At 33.7% G+C, this 19,751-nt stretch overlaps 1 protein-coding gene across 3 annotated transcripts; it reads right to left on the bottom strand.

Annotated features, from left to right (window-relative positions):
- Nucleotides 1–15,164: 15,164 nt before the first annotated feature.
- LOC139517871 (uncharacterized) lies at nucleotides 15,165–18,978 on the bottom strand. Of its 3 annotated transcripts, XR_011663219.1 has the most exons (4): nucleotides 18,812–18,959; nucleotides 17,777–17,884; nucleotides 15,384–16,759; nucleotides 15,165–15,299 (listed from the first exon to the last, which is right to left on the bottom strand). XR_011663219.1 is itself a non-coding variant. In XM_071309353.1 (2 exons), exon 2 carries the CDS (start codon nucleotides 16,724–16,726, stop codon nucleotides 15,713–15,715), a length of 1,014 nt encoding a protein of 337 aa, XP_071165454.1. In that variant the 5' UTR covers nucleotides 16,727–16,759; nucleotides 17,980–18,096; the 3' UTR covers nucleotides 15,563–15,712. The 3 variants fall into 3 exon arrangements, 1 of the variants encoding a protein (XP_071165454.1); XR_011663220.1 differs by lacking the exon at nucleotides 17,777–17,884 and having other exon boundaries at nucleotides 18,812–18,978; XM_071309353.1 differs by lacking the exons at nucleotides 15,165–15,299; nucleotides 17,777–17,884; nucleotides 18,812–18,959 and adding an exon at nucleotides 17,980–18,096 and having other exon boundaries at nucleotides 15,563–16,759.
- Nucleotides 18,979–19,751: the final 773 nt, after the last annotated feature.

Below are 19,751 nucleotides of genomic sequence, written 5' to 3'. Positions count from 1 at the left end.
TTTCAGTTATAAATGCTCATTTTGCCATTCACTTGTTAGAAGTTGCATAAACATTTTTGTAGATATTTTAGATTAAATACTCAATTCAAGTCGTGTATCGAAAAACATATATAGTGGATTCTTTTATTTTTGGTGGATATCAATTTTCGTGGATTAAAGAAATCTTGTATTTTCTTGGATATTTGATTTCGTGGTTTTGTCAAAGTCTGTATTATACCTGATGGCAAATTTGTGGTTCACCTGTTTCACTGAAAACCATGATAATTGGTATCCCACAAATAATAATGATTCCATAGTTGTATACAGTCTAGTCAAAAATATTGTATTCAGAAAAAATTACCTAATTTTACAGCAATGCTAAAAAAAAGATTTCATTGAAAATATTACATAAATGTGTAAGTGTGCATTTATTCATTGAACAGAAAGAATTGTAAAACTTGTTACATTTTTAATGTCTACATATTGTTATTTATTAGTTAAACATGTGGAATAATTTTATACTTTTAACAAATGTTGTACATGTATTATTTGTTTGAAGACATTAAATCTAGCTTACATTTGATTTATTGAACAGTTATATTTAGGGAAGTTTTTATATGATTATAGAGGTAATTAAAATTAAAAGACCTATTGAATATATGGGCTAATTCTTATATTTTATAAACTACTCCAGTGAGAAAATGTTACATGTATGAATGAGTATGTAAGGCTATTTCAAAAACATGATAACATTTTTATTCTAAAGAGGCATATTTCAAGCTAAAATGTACAAAATAAACATGAAAAGTGACTTTTAGGTGAATAGAAATTAGCAATATAATTATAGAATAAGATTTGAGAAGATAGCTCTTACAATGGGCTTTCAGAACATAGAAAAATGTCAATTTACTGAACATTCCTTTATGAAAGTTAGACTTTCTAAGTTATCTCTCCCGATACCGCTAAATTTACAAAAATGGGTCAACAATTTTCTGTATAGTAAAAAAACAAAAACCTTGTAAATACAATATGAGCCTTGAAAATATTTTAAATTGACATACACTAGGATTCTTCAAAATAGGAAAAAGACCAACCAATTATACAATGATTAACTCAAAATTAATAATATTATAGAGTTCTATGGACAGATTTTTATTTTGAATTGAGGGCTTTTATAGAAAATGATCTAGCAACAGAATGCTTGTTGGTACAAATAATCAAAGCCTGTTATGTTGATCAACTGAAGATAAAATAAAATCCAGGGACATTAGAGACTTTTGGCAACCACATTTTAATTTTTTAGATTAAGTGAAATTGCAGACTTATAATGCAAATAATCTGTCTCAACCTGATGATAATTTTTTGTACTGACATATACTCATATCCATATATATAATTTTTTTTTCAATTGAATGCCACAATGAGATTTTATTTGTTATGGATGTGGTAAACATATATTGCCAATAAATGTTATCTTTACAGAGGTTGTAATGGAAGTTTTTTACTTAGCAAATTATTTAATAGATGGATAACTTGAATGCGGTCAGATAAAATATAGTATACATTTTTAGGATATGGTTTATTTTAGCATTTACAGAGACTTTAGTGTTTTTATATGACTGCAAATTTTTTTCGGATATTGGTATCACATCCGCGTCGTCGTCGTCCGAAGACGGATGGTTTCTGGACAATAACTTTAGTATAAGTAAATAGAAATCAATAAAATTTTAACACAATGTTTCTAACCACAAAAGGAATCTTGGGATTGATTTTGGGGGTTATGGTCCCTAAGGTTTAGGAATTAGGACCCAAAGGGGCACAAAACAAGCATTTATCTAGTTTCAGGACAATAAGTTGTGTATAAGAATTTTAATTCCTCTAAAATTGTACCACAATGTTTAATACCATAAGTAGAAGATTTTGATTTATTTTAAGGGTTATGGGGCAAACAGTCTAGGAATTAAGGTCCAAAAAGGGGCCAAGACAGGCATTTTTCTAGTTTTAGGACAATAACTTATGTGTAACTGTATGGATCTCTCTGACATTGTAACTCAAGGTTCCATATAACAAAGGGAAGGCTTGGATTGATTATTTCGGTTATGGTCCCAAAGGTTTAGGACTTAAGGGCCTAAAAAGGGGCCAAAATAAGCATTTTGTAGTTTTCAGTCAATAAGTTGTACATGTGTATTTAAAAAAAAAAGTATTTCAATTGCTCTGTAATTGTACCACAATGTTTAATACCATAAGTAGAAGATTTGCATTTATTTTGTGGGTTATGGGGCAAACAGTCTAGGATTTAAGGGCCAAAAGGGGTCAAAACAAGTATTTTTCTAGCTTAAGGACAATAACTTGTGTGTAACTGTATGGATCTCTCTGCCATTGTATCACAAAATTCCGTATAACAAAGGGAATGCTTGGAATGATTATGGGGGTTATGGTCCAAAAGGTTAGGAATTAGGGGCCAAAAAAGGCACCCAAATGAGTATTTTTGTAGTTTCCAGTCAACAACTTATGTTTAAGTGTACATGTATAAATATCTCTGGTTAAAGGACAATTTATACAATTTAAAAGCAGTGTAAGGGAAGTAATCCAATATTAATTCCATTTAAAGACTACTGTTATATATATATATATGTTTACACTGCTTGAAAATAATGTATTAAGAAATGATGCTTGTCTTGAGATGATTAGCTATAAATTTATTTTTAGAAGTTACTTTTAATCAATAATTATTTTAACCATGACTGTATGTCATTTTATATTTCAATACTTTATGATGTATGTAAATGAGAAGTTATCATGGTTATTGTTGCAAGCTCCATTAGAAATTTGAATTGAGATTATTTTTGGAATAAGGGGAACTTGTATAGGTGAAAAAAAATGAGGGTGGGGGTGGGAGGGTGTACAATTTTTCTCATTTCAGATTTCAGAAATTAAAAAGAAAATTTCTTCAAATGTTTTTTTTTTTTAGGGGATGAATATTCAAAAGGCATAGTGTATTGCTCAAAAGCAAAAAAAATCATTTAAAGTTCATTTGACCACATTCATTCTGTGTCAGAAACTTATGCTGTTTCAACTATTTTAAAATCGCAATCCAAATTCAGACCTGTATCAAGCTTGAATGTTGTGTCCATACTTGCCCCAACTGTTCAGTGTTTGACCTCTGCGGTCGTGTAAAGCTGCGCCCTGCGTAGCATCTGGTTTGTTAGTTGTTTTTTTTATTTTACCGATCTGATTAGTCTAGTCACTTTTCAACTTATAAGGTACAATGAGTGTTTAATATATAGGAATACTATGAGTATTTTAACCTTTCTTCTGTTAACACAGAGTATTTTGTGTCCTGTATATATGTATGACCCTTTTGAGTCTGAAATAAAGAGTATCTGATCTTATCTTACTTTAATAGTTTGTACTATTGCTCTACTGTTGTTCTATTGTTCTGGATTATAGGGAGGGTTAGTTAGTTAGTTGGTCTGTTCTTCCAATCGTTGGTTCGTTCATCTGTCCTGCATTAGGTTAAAGTTTTTGGTCAAGGTAGTGTTTGATGAAGTTGAAGTCCAATCAAATTGAAACTTAGTACACATGTTCCTTATGATAGGATCTTTCTTATTTTAATACCAAAATTAGAGTTTTGACTGCAATTTCAGGGTATACTGAACATCGAAATGATAGTGCAAGGGAGACATCTGTGTACTATGGACACATTTTTGTTACAGCATACTTTACAGTGTAAGTTTTGTGCATTGTTGAAGGTGGTATGGTGACCTGTAGTGGTTTACATTCTTCTTTAGTATTTGGTGGATGAATGTCTCATTTGCAACCATAGCACATCTCTTTGTTTTCAACTCAAATTTAATGTTGTTTCTTGAAAACCACAAAACATGCTCTGGAATAACACTGATAACACATGGCATGATCTGAAATAACACTTAGGGAGCTACCATTCGATTTTTATGGGGGGGGCTAGGATGAAATTTGAAAAAAATAGGCAGGACAGGAGTTTTGAGTAAAAAAAAAGGCAGGATGAGAAACTTGTTAAAAAAAAAAGGCAGGATGACAATTTGTGTAAAAAAAGTCAGGATAAACTAGTAAAAAAAAAGGCAGGACCGAATAGAGTAAAAAATAAAAAGCCAGGACAGAGATTACAACTAAAAAAAAAAGCAGGACAAAATTTTTCATCCTAGCCCCCCCATAAAAATCAAATGGTAGCTCCCTTATTAGGAACGAATCATTCGATACATGCTCTGGAACAACACTCACTATGGACAACACACAGTACATAAATACTCTCTGGAGTAGCACGGATCAGGAACCAAACAAACAAAACATGCTCTTGAATAAAAATCGTGAGGAAAGAAATACCCAATGCATGCTCTGGAATAACACCTAGGAACCAGCAAGTAACACATGCTCTGGAATAACACATAGGAACCAGCAATTAACACATGCTCTATGAATTATGATGATCAGGAATAAAACAAACAAACCATGCTCTTGAATAGCACTCATCAAGAACAAAACACATAATACATGCTCTTATATAACACCCATCGTACAATTAATACTCTGGATTTTCAATCATACTTGCTCTAAAGTAATAGTCTTACCGCTCTTGATCAACAATCACACAATACTTTCTCTGGAATAACATCTATCGCTTTATACATACCCTGGATTAAAATACACAATAAATACTCTTCAATAACATTCATTATACAAGACATGCTCTGGAATAACACTTATCAGGAACGAAACACTTCATACTCTGGAATAACACTCAGAAACGAAACCCAGAATACATGTTCGGAAATAACACCTATAATGTGATTCATGCTCTGGTTTAACATTCGCACTATAACTGCTCTGGAATAACCGGTCCTACTAAAAAGCGCCGGGAAAAGAAAAAGCGCCCGGGGAAAAGAAAAAGCGCCCGGAGAAGGAAAATTAGCGCCCGGAGAAGAAAATTAGCGCCCGGGAGAAGAAAATAATAATTTTTTAAAACAATATTTTTTTTCCTTAAAAAATAACTAATCATTGCTTGTTTTGTCCTTAATATAAATGGGGATATGTACGATGCTACATCTAAAGTGTTGTTGTACTTTTACATTTTAGATTTCAAAATTGTATATTAAAGTAAGTAAATAAATATAAATAAGAGTATATAGAAGAATCACGAAAGACATTGTCCTCGATCAAAATGTATATTTTGTTACTAAAAATAATCGGTGCCTGAGGTCTGATATTTTCGCAACGGCATGGTTGAACACTTTTTTTATACAGATGCTGAGATAGATTTATTATATCTTTTTATAAAACTAAAAATGGCTATGGTTATCAGGGTTTTAATGCTTAGACTTAAATTTAAGCCAAACTTCTGCTTTTTACCCCCTTGTTTTAACTACGGTACATCATAGCCAGAAATTAGTAGTGCTTTTGCTAATTAATATTCATAATATGTAAATGAGAATTGTACCCCGGCAACTAGTTTTTCTAATGACTTTGTTAGCCAATTTTCAACACGAAGTTTGCAAATTTGTCGTTTCAGCCATTTTAGCCTGTATTTTATACTGCAATGTTAAAAGCCTCTCGCTTCGATTTTCAAAATAGCTCAGGAACCTTGATTTTTGCAACGACAGTCATTATGTTTCGTTTAAATGGTGTATATTGTTGTGTATATTTATTTTCTGTCCCGGCAACCTGTCTATCACTTAAATTAAAGTTAAAATAGACATTTTTTCAAAAATCCCTATCATTTCAATATAATTTCCGTGACCCGTATCCGATTTTATTACTATAATATTAAAATGAGCAAAGTGGCGTTGATTTCTGGATATGTATCGTTTTTGAAAAACATGTCTTTTGATGTCTTACATGTTATAAGTCTTCCGCATAAACTGTGATCCATTATTATCAGTCTTTCGAAATAGTATTCATATATTATTGTTAAAATTGAAATATTCATACTTGTTTTTGTGCTTTATTACAAACGTATGTATTATCTGAATTGGCAAATTACTTGTCTAAAATTTAAAAAAAATCAATTTTCATAACTTAACAAAGGTGTCTCATGCCAATAAAATATAAATATATTTTCCCCGGGCGCTTTTTCTGTTCCCCGGGCGCTATATTTTCTCCTCCGGGCGCTTTTTCTTTACCCGGGCGCTCCCGGGCGCATTTTAGTAGGACCCGGAATAACATGTTCACACTAAAACTACTCTGGAGTAACAACCACACAAAACATACTCTTGAAAACACAATTCGTGGTCATGAATTACAATCACATAATACATGCTCTGGAGTGTAAAAGACAATTCATGCTCTGGAAAAAAAAACCACAAGTCATGCTCTGGAATAACCATCTTCAGGATGCAATAACACGAAACAGGCTCTTGATTTACACTAACCAGAGACCAAGCAATCAACACATTGACTGGAATTCCTCTCACCAGGAACCAACAACATAAAACAATTAAGCTCTGGGACGGCACTTAGCAGAAACAAAATAGCCAACACAACCTTTTAAGTTACATTTATCAGGAACCAAACACACAATACAAGCTATGGGATAACACTTACCAGAAACAAACAAAAAAAAAACATGCTCTGGAATAACAAAATACGAAATACATGGTCTGACGAAGCACTTATCGGAAACGAAACACACAATACATTCATTGGAATGCATATCTTCGGTAACCTAACACGAATTACATGCTCTTGAATAAGTATCCCCGAAAAGAACACACACAATACATTTTATGGGATAACAGTGATCAGGAATAAAACACACAATGCGCTCTGGAATAACTATCTTCAGGAATCAAACACGTACTATATGATGTGAAATAGTATCCATCATACAATAAATACACTAAATAAACGATCAAACAAAACATGTTCTGGAATAACAAACATTCGGAAACAAAAACTCAATAACTGTTTTGGAATATTACCCATCATACAATACATACACTGAATTAACACTTATCGAATAATACATACACTGGAATAACAAGCATATGTGCTCCATTATAAAACACTTATCAGGAACAAAACGCACAAACATCATCGTAATATGCTCTGGAATAACAATCACATTATACATGCTCTATTATAAAACACTGGAATAACACTCAGGAACGAAACACGAAATCATGATGATATGCTCTAAAATAACACTAAAGAACGGAACACGAAATACTAGTAGGTGCTCTTGAATAACAATGATTAGTGTCCAAACACACAATGCAATATTCTCTAGAAAACAGTGATCAGGAACAAAACGCACAAACGATGCTCTTGAGTTACACTCACCAAAAACCAAACATACATTTCACGGCCAGGAATTACACTGGTCAGGAACCAAACAACACACAATACATGGTCAGGAATTACACTCGTCATGAACCAAACAACACAATGCATGCTCTGACATTACACTTATCGGAAACCAACACCACGACATTAGTTTTGGAAAACACTCAAGAGGAATGAAACACACAATACAAGCTCTGGCCTACCAAAAACAAAATAAAATGTAGTATTACTAGAATTCATCACTAAGTATAAATCATTTCACTAGTCCTTATCTATATAATTAGTTTCTTTTTCAACACATATTGTATTAACAGACGTTTACAATTTAGTGAAAATAGAATTAGATCAAAACCTTAATAGGAATGAAATAATTGTCATCTGAGCTTTTTTTTTGTCTTTGATCATAAAAAAAACCTTTAAAAGATCTCTCGATAATTGTAGAAAGTCTAGTATTTAAGATTGACTTGCAGTTCATTGTTGTCTGTTGTATAGTTTGGCGGCAAGTATTACATGCATAAAAAGAACCAACACTATGATAAAATCAAGTATGCAGGAGAACTAAAGGGATGGTTGAGAAATTTTATCACACTGGTCAACATGTTTTACAAGATAACACATTTTGTTGTGAAAGTGCAAACTATTGGGGGTATTAGAATAAATCTGCATTGTTCATGGGCTACCGTCTCTCAAAAACAGGGCACTATAGATTTATCGTCCTTTTGTCGAATGTGTTTAGTCTTGCCGTGAATTTGTACATCAAGTCTAAAAAAAAACATTTATTAATGGTCTTATTGTTTAAATGGATTGTCTAGGTACCCAAATGCAAAGTGGCTACATGCATTTACACCTCCTTGCAGCCCTAGATCTGAAACACAGACATTTTACTCTAATTTTTTAAATCAATTTTACGATATATAGATAAAAACAAATAAGAGACCAGTGCTATTGGCATGACAAGCAAATTCGAATAAATGCAGACGGAGTATGTAGTACTCGTAAACAAACAGGCAAATGTTTCTTTAAAATAAAAATAATAAAAAGATAAATACTAGTATGTAAATAAATGAATGAAATATTTCATGTTTAACTATACAACCACGTGTAATACAATACTTAGATAGATCTAACACTATCACCTTGCTGTAGCTTGCTACTGTGGCTTACATAGTTAAGTTAAAGTTATGTACAACTATTTCCATGCGGTACTATTTTTTGCGTTTGCCTGCATTATCATAGTATGAAGTCTGTAGGCGTAAGGATTATATTCTCTGTTACGACTAGCAAACACAGGATAATGTCCGGTGGTCTGTGGATTGACGTCCATATATTTAACAACCGGTCGTCTGCCCTGTACATCTTGTTTTCTCGGAGTTGGAGTTGAACTTCTTGGCGTCCATTTACCAATGTCTACCGAGCTTACGCTTCTTGGTGTCCTTTGAGAACTGTTAAGACTTGACAGTCGAGATGAATTTTTTATAGTCTTTAAATCTTGGACCATTTTTCTGGTCATTAAACGAGGGGTAAGATAAACATCTGGATCGTAATGACGTACCTTGTTTCTTCTCGCAGGTCTGTCCGTTCTTGATCGAATACTCATTCTGCTCATGACAGAATCTGTGGCGCTTATCATGGAAACTGTATCCGATTTATCTTTCCTATGTGCGAAGCGAACTTTCGATTTATTGCGTCCTTTTCCTCGGTCTTGCTTTCTAGTTTTATATTGTTCACAAGTCAGTCGAAACTTTTTAAGCTGTTCTGGTTGTAGAACTGGAAAATGCTTGTCCATCATTGTTTCTTTTCCTGGCGTGGTCCCATCAGGGACTCCATACTTCCTAGACAAGGATCGGGCAAGTCCAGAATCACTGCAAAGATGTGTGTTATCTTCGCAGAATCGCGATAGTAGAGAATAATATGTTGTGTTAAATGATTCTTGGATGCAGTCCGCAAGTCTGCTATCCATAGCACCAGGAACATGTATATAGAAAAACGTTGAGGAATATTTTACCCGTTTTCCTATCATAATCAAACAGAAGAACGTACAGATTAAGACGAGTGATAGAAAGGCTATATTTATATACCAAACTGCTCTTAGAAATGTTGATGTTGGGATACTGCATTGTGCAGAAGCATAAGTACCAGGATTAATCATTTTAACACATAGAAATGTATCTTCGAATATAACTAGATTCGGATATAGTAAAAACACTTGACCAATAATCCAAGCGTGACAAAAAATAATTACAACAACCCACTTCAACGTGTATAAAACGTAAATTTTTGGCATTTTTACCATAAGGATAGACAAGATAAGTTCTAGAAAGTTGTCTAGCTCCCTGTGAAGCGTTGTTTCATTAACTGTCTGACGTCGTATGCCTTTATCATACATCCGGTAGTAGTCAGTAAGTGTATTTGATTGGTCAATTACCGCTGTAATTTGATTTTTCAGGTTCTTCCCGAAACACCATGACCAGATGAGCAAAGGTAACACCATAGATAAAGCCTCACATAATGTTATAACAGGGAATATTTTATGAGGTAGTAAGTCTCCAGATGTAAAATGTCCCGTTTGAAGCTCGACTGAGGCAGTGAAGTTGTTCCAGCAGAAGTCGTTCACATCAATACCAGACCATCGTGCTGAAATTGTTGCATAACACTTGACTTTATCAACTACAAATGAAACAAATTACAGTTACACTTTGAATACAAGATATTTTAAATACTTCCAAATACAAATAGAAAATAAACACAATGTTCATACCTTGAACAGCCTATGAAAGTAAATAAACTTTGTTCTTTTCTTTTTCGTTAACCCATTTAAGATGTATATATATAGTTATATATAAGCGTCAAAAACCGGAATTCGTGGTAACCTTGAGTTCGGTCTACTACATACTACTAAGTCTCGTGTATAAAGTACAAGTACATCCGAACATATCTGTCCCTTTGTAAGTTCTCCAATATGCAAGTGCCCGGTAAGACCTGCAAACTTCCAAATCACTTGCAATTATTTTACCCCACATAGACTCGAATTAGAGTTTTGACCAAATGTCACGGTGAACATAGAAAGTTATAGTGCCCGCTTCAGGTTAAAATTTTTGGTCGAGGTAGTTCAAGTTTTGATGAAGTTGAAGTCCAATCAACTTGAAACTTAGTACACATGTTCCCTATGATATGATCTTTCTAGTTATGCCCCCGCCGAAGCGAAGACCCTCAGTGTCCGTCCGCCCGTACGTACGTCTCAAATTTAGTGTCCGTTCTCTTACTTTAGTTTGCCTCAACCAAATATTATGAAACTTATACATAATGCTTATTACCACCAAACACAGACCAAGTTTGAATATTGGTGGCGTCGTTTTACCTTTCTTGAGTCATGCTCCTTAACAAATGGAAACGTTGCTGAATTTTCATTTCCGTTCGCTAACTTAATTTGGTCTCAACCAAATGATATGAAACTTATACACAACGCTTATTACCACAAAATACAGATCGAGTTTGAATTTTGGTGGCGTCACCTGTACCGTTCATGAGTTAAGCCCTGAACTGAAGGAAAAAATGCTGAATTTTACAATGTATATCAAATATTTTATGCTATGCATTTTATCAGCTTTTAACCATGCCTAGTTTACATTTATAGGCTTTTAGCTTTAATACCTAGAATGCTTTTACCTTCAATGCATAGCTTATCGTGCTTATATTCTGCTAATTACCGCCATGCTTTTAGTGCCTCTTTTGTGCTGTGTAATTTATTGCATGCGTATTATGTGTTGTATTGTTATAAATGTCTTGTATGTCGGTTAAAAGCTCATTGGAACTTATGTTTTCTTTGTTTGTATACTTTACCGACTCTAAATAAAGCTTTTTTCATTTATAACAAGACCGCCAAAACCAGGCAGTACTTGTCGAGAAACAACACAACCAATGACGCCAAGCAGTACTTGCCAATAAACAAGACAACCAATGAAATCAGGTTATTTTTGACGAGATACAAGACAAATGAGACCAGGCAGTTCTAAACAAGTTAGAATACAATCATTGATATCAGAAATTCAGGCAGCACTTACAGAAATACAAGCCCACCAATGAGTGCAGGTAGTAATTAACGAGAAACAAGAAAACCAATCAAATCATGCAGTACTTGACGAGAATCAAGACAGCCAATGAGACCAGACAGTACATGCTGAGAAACTAGATAACCCATGAGACTAGTCAGTACTTGTCGAGAAATTAGACAGCAAAGCCAAATGAAACCGGACAGTGCTTGCCGAGAAACAAGACAACCAATGAGATCATGCAGTACTTGCCAAAATACAAGCCCACTAATGGGTTCACTGAGTACTTAACGAGATACAAGACAACCAATGAGTTCAGTAGTACTTACCGAAATACAAGGACCCAAAACTTTCTTATTGAGATGCAGGAGCAACAATCAGTACTTGCCGAGATAAAAGATAACCAATGATACATGCCAAATTACAAGACAACCAATGAAATCAGGTAGTTAAAGAGACACAAGGGTGTCACGGAATAGAAGTTCCTTTATAATACAAGTTTCAAAAAGAAAAAAATATTCTGGAATACTATTTACACAGGAATAAATATTACAGTATATGTACCTAACGGAATAAATGGTATAGAATATTTGTTCCAACAGGAATATATATTATGACAATGTTTATAACACAGTTTCAATTGGAACTTCTGTTAGGCGGAACAAATATACATTGACAAGAAACCAATGAGTTCAGACAGTACTTAAACCGAGCCACATGACAACCAATGAGATCAGGCAGTACTTACCGAGAAAAAAGGACAATCAATATGATATCAAGCAGTACTTGGCGAGACACAAGACAACCAATGAGATCAGGCAGTACTTATCGAGATACAAGACAACCAATGAGATCAAGCAGTACAAGACAACCAATTAGACAGGGAGATTTTCCAGGGAGTACTTGCCGAGACACAAGACGACCAATGAACTCATGCAGTACTTACCGAGACACAAGACAACCAATGGACTCATGCAGTACTTACCGAGACATAAGACAACCAATGGACCAATGAGTTTAAGGAGTACTTACCGAGATGCAAGAGAGAGTTCATGCAGTACTTACCGAGACACAATACAGCAAATGAGATCAAGCAGTACTTACCGGTACACAAGACAGGCAGTACTTACCGATACACAAGGCAACCAGTGAGATCAAGCAGTACTTACCGGTACACAATACAACCAATGAGATCAGGCAGTACTTACCGATACACAAGACAGGCAGTACTTACCGATACACAAGACAACCAGTGAGATCAGGCAGTACTTACCGATACACAAGACAGGCAGTACTTACCGGTACACAAGGCAACCAGTGAGATCAGGCAGTACTTACCGGTACACAAGACAGCCAATGAGATCAGGCAGTACTTACCGATACACAAGACAACCAATGAGATCAGTCAGTACTTACCGGTACACAAGACAACCAATGAGATCAGGTAGTACTTACCGGTACACAAGACAACCAATGAGATCAGGCAGTACTTACCGAGATACAAGACAACCAATGAGATCAGGCAGTACTTACCGGTACACAAGACAACCAATGAGATCAGGTAGTACTTACCGGTACACAAGACAACCAATGAGATCAAGCAGTACTTACCGAGATACAAGACAACCAATGAGATCAAGCAGTACTTACCGAGATACAAGACAACCAATGAGATCAAGGATAAAATGCCAACAATTGGAACCATCAAATACTTCACTGTCTTGTCAACAAAAATGTCTGTCGTAGGTTCATGAGAGTTGTCACAAGAACATGTCGATCCCATTTTGTCAATCTGTAGAATTGTTGTTGGATTCTATCAACGTTTTGTCTTTGTTAAGATCATATTTCATACAAGTGAAAATTGACGCCGATACTGCAGTGGTTTACATATTAACGTGGATCATTAGTGCTGGAGAAATATAGGGTGATTAAATTTGGTACAACTTTACACTTACACTTATTTTGACATATTTTGTTAGTTTCAATAGCCATTCAACATATTTGATAATGTTTGTTTGTAATGTGATAATGGCAAAAGAGTAATTGCTGTATAACTAGCTCTTGTATGTGTGAGATAAAGAAGGTCATGAGTCAATATTTGTTGACGTATCTACCTATACCCGGTGGTTTTGATAACAAATAACCTTTAGTTTCCTATTCCATCTCGTAGTTTTTTACTGTTATTTTTTAGATAAAATTTAAAAAGGACAATTTTCGTCTATTACAAGTTTATCAAAAAAGTCTTATAAGAAGCATGCTTTGTTTTATAACATATTTTTAAGATTGTAGATAAACGCCAAGGGGAAAGCAACATAGCAATACAAATTCATATATATATAGTTAAAAAAAGTTTTAAACTCCGAGTAGTCGATATTGTCATTATCGTTTTGAACAAGCAATCGTTCAATGAACACAGTCGAAAATGTTTAATGAAAATGTACCATTTATTGTTTTACCATCCTGACGCTTTGTGTTTTGGCCAATACAGCTATGTGTAACCTGTAGCGTTTTGGCATTGTATACATGTATATCATATATTATTTAAAACGACTGTTGGCCACGACGGATAATGGCTACAAGTTTTCTATACAATAAAAGGGTTATTGCATATGAACTTTGTCCCGGGTAGATTTTTAATTTCACGAGCTGTACAATATGCATTTTAGAGGGATAATATTCTCCACTGTTTATGCAATAACTCTTTTAGTTTATAGCAAAGCTTGAAATAATTGTCTGTAAAAACATATTTTTTTTTGGTCACTGAAGACGTCACTTCTTAATCAATTGAAGCTTTACTTGCACAAGTGTTTTATGGTATATTATCGCCCGCTATGTTTTGGTTACTTTCTTTATGAAATATTTTGATGCTATGCAATTTTTAATACTTCATTGTTTCGTTTAACTTGTTATGTGATTGTACAGCCTTCAGATGTGCCAAATAATGTGACAATGATAGGAATGCAGCAGTACTATGACAGTTAATAAAGTAACAGAAAAGTGTTCAAATATGTAAATAAATACAACACAAGTTAGTTCAGATTTAGTAATTTGATTCTTTTATTCCTTTTCGAGCCATACTTTGTTGGAATTAATTAGCTTAAGTATCGTAACTTTTATGTTTTGTGTGTTTAACACAAAAATTGTTAGAGCTTACATTAACCTTCATTATTCAATATTTTTTTTGAAATTTTTATGATGTTTTTGTCCTTCCAAACTTCTAGTCCTTGAACTGTATTGTACTCTAGGAAATTGTGAGTTTAAATAGTTTACTTCATGTGATGTACAGTATACATTTTTAATTCGTCATTTTCCTTATCAGTATCCTACATGCCAATATTTGTATCATGGTTGACCTACCTCCCAAAACCTATCCATTGTATTCATAGCTCTTTTAATCTTGTCCTGGATATTCATGAAATATCTGCTACTGCACATTAAACAACAACAATCAATCCTGAAAATTTCCTTTTTCGTTATTTTTAATGTAGACAGAAAATTATTCAAAAATTAATTACAATTTAGAAACCAGCTATATAAAATGAAATAAAGATTTAAAAATCAAAAAAATTTAATCACTGACTTGCAACTTTATCTGCTCAATTGCTGAACTGTATCGTTGTAATATTTGTCACTGATCAATTAGCGAACTGTATCGATGTAATATTTCCCACTGATCAATTGAAACCTAGTATCGATACAGTATATTTGGCACTGATCTATTAATGAACCGTATCCAATGTCCATGTAGGTAATATTCGGCATTTGCTATATTTTGTTTTATGTCAATGGTAAGTTAAAAGGAGGTAAAGAATAAAGGTATTGTGTATTGTGTATTTGTTTATTTGTTTATTCATCCATGATATCAATGCAACTCCTATAACTGTTGCTTTAATATTCGTGAATGTTTATATAATACAGTAGTAGACTTATTGTGCTTCAATGCAACTCCTATAACTGTTGCTTTAATATTCGTGAATGTTTATATAATACAGTAGTAGACTTATTGTGCTTTAATATTCGTGAATGTTTATATAATACAGTAGACTTATTGTGCTTTAATGCAACAAACAAAGCGTAAAGGAAAACATATGCTCGCCATACTTGTTCTTTAACGAGATCTTCACAAAAAAGTCTATAAGGGCCACTTGTATTTCCGTGGTTATTATATGTCCACAAAATTGGTACCATTAGATTAAACCGTATATATTATTTTCAATCAGCATTTGCTTTCACGAACAACGGTATTGCAGGTTAGGTTATACTGCACAATTTGAATCATACTGGTTTAATCAAAAAGCAATGTGTGTAATGGAATTATAATGTAGCAAGCTGAATCAAGAGAAATGCTGTAGTTTATATCTGACATGTCACATAGTGTTCGTTTTAGTAAAGAGTTTCGTTTGCTGTCCTGGCATATGTACGCATGTTTTCTTCCCAGTTTCTCGTAAAATGTATTTTAGTTTCCCAGATCTACCTTTATTCAAATTTCGAGTTGCGTCTGGTGTGGTTACTCGTGGATCTGGTTTAGGGCTACGCATAATTTTGCCCGAATGCATTAGAGTTTCCATTCTATGGCCTTGATCTAATACGTAATTTGGATCACCTTCATTCTTCACTCTAGGAACAGGTCTGGTTGACAGAGGAATTTGTCCGTAATCATGAAATAATCTTAATATCCTCTTTCCCTTTGCAAGTTCAGCGTTTTGACTACCTTCTGGTTTAACTCTTGGGATTGCAGGTTCTGAAATAATCCCGTTCATGTAAAGTCCTGAATGAACGATCGGTTTCATACGTTTGCCTGTATGAATCGATGCTGTTTGTTCAGCTTCCGGTTTAACTCTTGGAACAGGTCGTGCAGATAAAGGGCCTTGGGCATAACTATGGATCAAGCGATTCATTCTACCGCCCTTATGAACTTCTGCAGTTTGTTCCGCTTCTGGCTTAACTCTGGGTATGACTGGCGATGGAGCTGATTGGCCAAATTCGTGTACGATTTTCCTCATACGTTTCCCTCTGCTAATTGAAGCAATTGGTTCTCCTTCAGATTTAATCCTACAAGGAGCTGAATCTGGTCTTGGTGTTGCTTCTCCATTTATTAAAGTTTTAATCGAACCATACGTGCCGTGTTTATAATTCTCAAATGATTCGGCAGTCGGGCATCTTGGAACAGGTCGTGGCGATTCAAATGCTTTATCGCCACGCTTGAATACCCATTTATCAATGGAACCCCTGTGTTTCTCTGCAAAATCAACACCTTGAAACTTCAATCGAGCCACGGGAACAGGGTTTCGGAAGGTACCATTTTGGTCAAATCCTGGATACGGCGAAACAGGTGTCACGGCTCCCGAACTGACTGAGGATCTCGGTGTTAAATGTACCATTCTTCTATAGGGAGATCAGTCTAAGTTTGTTTCCTAGAAATGAAAGAATGTTAACTTTTTAATAATTTTCATAAAAAAACAAGATTTAACTTCATAAAGACACATAATCATAATTACGAAGACAAGCATTTTTTCATTTAACGTTATCACACATATCACAACTTAGATAGTCTTCTCCTAAATCAAATAATTTATAATATACAAATATAATAATATGCAACAACAACATTCAGATTAACTATAAAAATGTATGTACTAGTTATAGAAAAAAGAAAGTTCACAAATAGATGAACAACAGTCATACGTCAAAAAGCTTATCCATCGACATACTATCTGTTTTAAAACTTGTCTTTCGAAAATTCTCCGAATAAAATGCATGACTTCTTTAAATAAGGATGTATTTCGACTTAAAAGTTAAATTTTCGTTTAGAGTTGTTTTACCTAATAAAAGGTGAATTCTGATTTGTGCATAAAGCATTCCTGATAAATAAAGATAAGTAAATGAAGCGCGGAAATGAAAACTGCTGTCCTACAAACTTCAAACTTACTCTGTCCGATTGAAACAATCCATTTCATGATCAATTGCTAATTTACATTTTAATTGATATTTACTGGCATTAATACCTCCTTAAAATGTCTAAAATGAAACCTTACAGCTGAATTTGATAGCCATAGTGGGAAATAAAAGTATTCACTTTTATAGAAATGTTATATATAAAAAAAATAGCATTCCCGGCTTTAACTGATTTGGTATGGAGGATAATTACTATTCGGTATTTCCAGAGAATATAATTATATTTTTTTTTTATCTTTATCATCACTGTAAGTGCCCTAGGTACTGATTATATACATCTAAAACCAGTTATTATGAGTGCTGGTTTGGGTTTTACAGAATGGAGAAATGGGTCATTACTACAGAAAAGGAGGCAAAAAAAAAAGAGGGGGGAAAAGTGCGAACAAATACAGATTAGAGGATAATTTAGATTTTGATAATAAAGAATTAAAGTAGAGAATAACCAAAAACATAAAGAATACAGAAAAATTACCTACCAAATTGCAGAATTTGAAAATGAATGACTACCCATTATTACATCCTTGGTGTTGTTTCCAGAGGTTCCGTCAAATAAGTGACAAAATTGTGAGGTAAAAATACAAAGACTGAAATGAAATGAACGAAACGTATATTGGTAGGGTGAGGTCTTATTGGCGTTCTTCCTATATCCTGAAAATATGATTCAATTTACAAAACATACCTTTTCTTTTGCAATACTATTAGTTTTAAATGTATAAGTCCTGCCTCAATTGTTTTCACTGGTGTAGTCGCACATATTAAAAAATTTTCGGTAAAACGTTTTCGTCATAATTTTTTATCAGTTGGTATAAAGGGTCGGATCTAGGGTAACTGACGGTGACAAAGGGGGGTTGAATTGAGGGTCTCATGTACAACAGTATAGAAATTGATACAAATATTTCAATCAATCTATGTTTAGTAACCATACACAAGGAACAGTGAGGGATTGTAGGTTAAATTCCTCTTACGGAACACTGGTCGTTTAGGATTATTCAATACATATATATAAAACGGTCGTTAAACTATTAATCAATGATTTTGTATGTGTAATATATGTAAACTCTGTCACCAGAGCCAAATTTGATAAGTTGAATAAAACTGCGAAGGTGTTAAACATATACGCGTAGATAAGAACTAAATGATTTAACAATATTTTGTATCGAACCTTTAAACGTTAAGTTATTTTTTCCTTCTGTTTTTCTTTACTATGGAAATACCAGTTTTGAATTAGCAGCTACTGCTTTATATCACCAAATATAGGGATAGTTTTTCTTTCAAAAATCATACCAAGACAAATCAAAGCTATTTGAACCCTCTATATATAATTCTTATCTTCCTTTTGATGACAGACGAAACCCTTTTTATATTAGATTTAAGGTTGAGTTTATTCCGAACGTCAAAATTTCGGAGTGGTTTAAGTTAAACAATAGATTACACAGCTGTGCATCTCCTAACTCGATCGATAGTAGACAACATATAATTTTATATTATGAAAATCAATATACTTTACTTACCTTCTTAATAAAATAACATATTCATTCTTCCATTTCCCCACTGTTCGTGTTTTCTTATTTCCACACTTGGTTAGATTCAACAATGTAATTACACTGTTATTAACCGTATTAGGTGCACATTTTAATCAAAGCGGCGTTTGATCGAAGTGCAGATCTTTGGTATAATATGTATGGGGGCGGGTACAAAAATGACATGTGTAAATAATTCAGACCAATGTCACTTGGAAAATGACCAAGATAAGACAATATGTTACCATATTATACAATATAAGACTGTTTGTTCACTTAATTGAAAATGATATTTTAAGGTTTAAAATCACTCATATTTCATCAGATGTTATTAGTTATTGTTTTCGCTGTTCGAAGCAATATCATTTTAAGGTTAGGACATTTGAGTGATTAAAAAAATGTAATAGAATAAATCACTTATTAAATATTATGACAATAAAATAGATGTTGTGTTGAACTCAACGACCCCATAGCAATACAATAACACAGATACCATTTATGTTAAATCTTTCACCTTTCCGTTACCTAAGCTACAGACCTTATTCAAAATACTCTTTACAACAATAAACACACCAGGTTTTTGACCTGCTATGTGAGGGTAATTTTCGGCTACCGTTATCGTCAAATTAGTTTTGCTGATTTAGTCCAGTAGCAAGTATTTCAATCCTATTCGGACAACAAAAACTTTCTAAAAAGCTCACTAGTCCACTGTAACTCAATAGTAAAAAAACTCAAGGTCTATTCACATGTCAGATGGAACTACTTTATTATTTTTCACAAAGTAAATGCCTAAAAGTTGTTAGAGCTTGTACTTCTAATAGAGAACGGTATGACAAAGATCTCTTCAAAAATTCATTCAAATCAGTCAACTTTGAAATTTTATCAGATTTTTCAAAAGAAATTTACATTTATTGACCCTTTGGGATTTTTG

Source organism: Mytilus edulis, chromosome 3 (genome assembly GCF_963676685.1).
Source record: "Mytilus edulis chromosome 3, xbMytEdul2.2, whole genome shotgun sequence".
NCBI classification, from domain to species: domain Eukaryota; kingdom Metazoa; phylum Mollusca; class Bivalvia; order Mytilida; family Mytilidae; genus Mytilus; species Mytilus edulis.
Note: the sequence above shows the minus strand (reverse complement) of the source record. Positions and strands in the feature narration are given on the sequence as shown.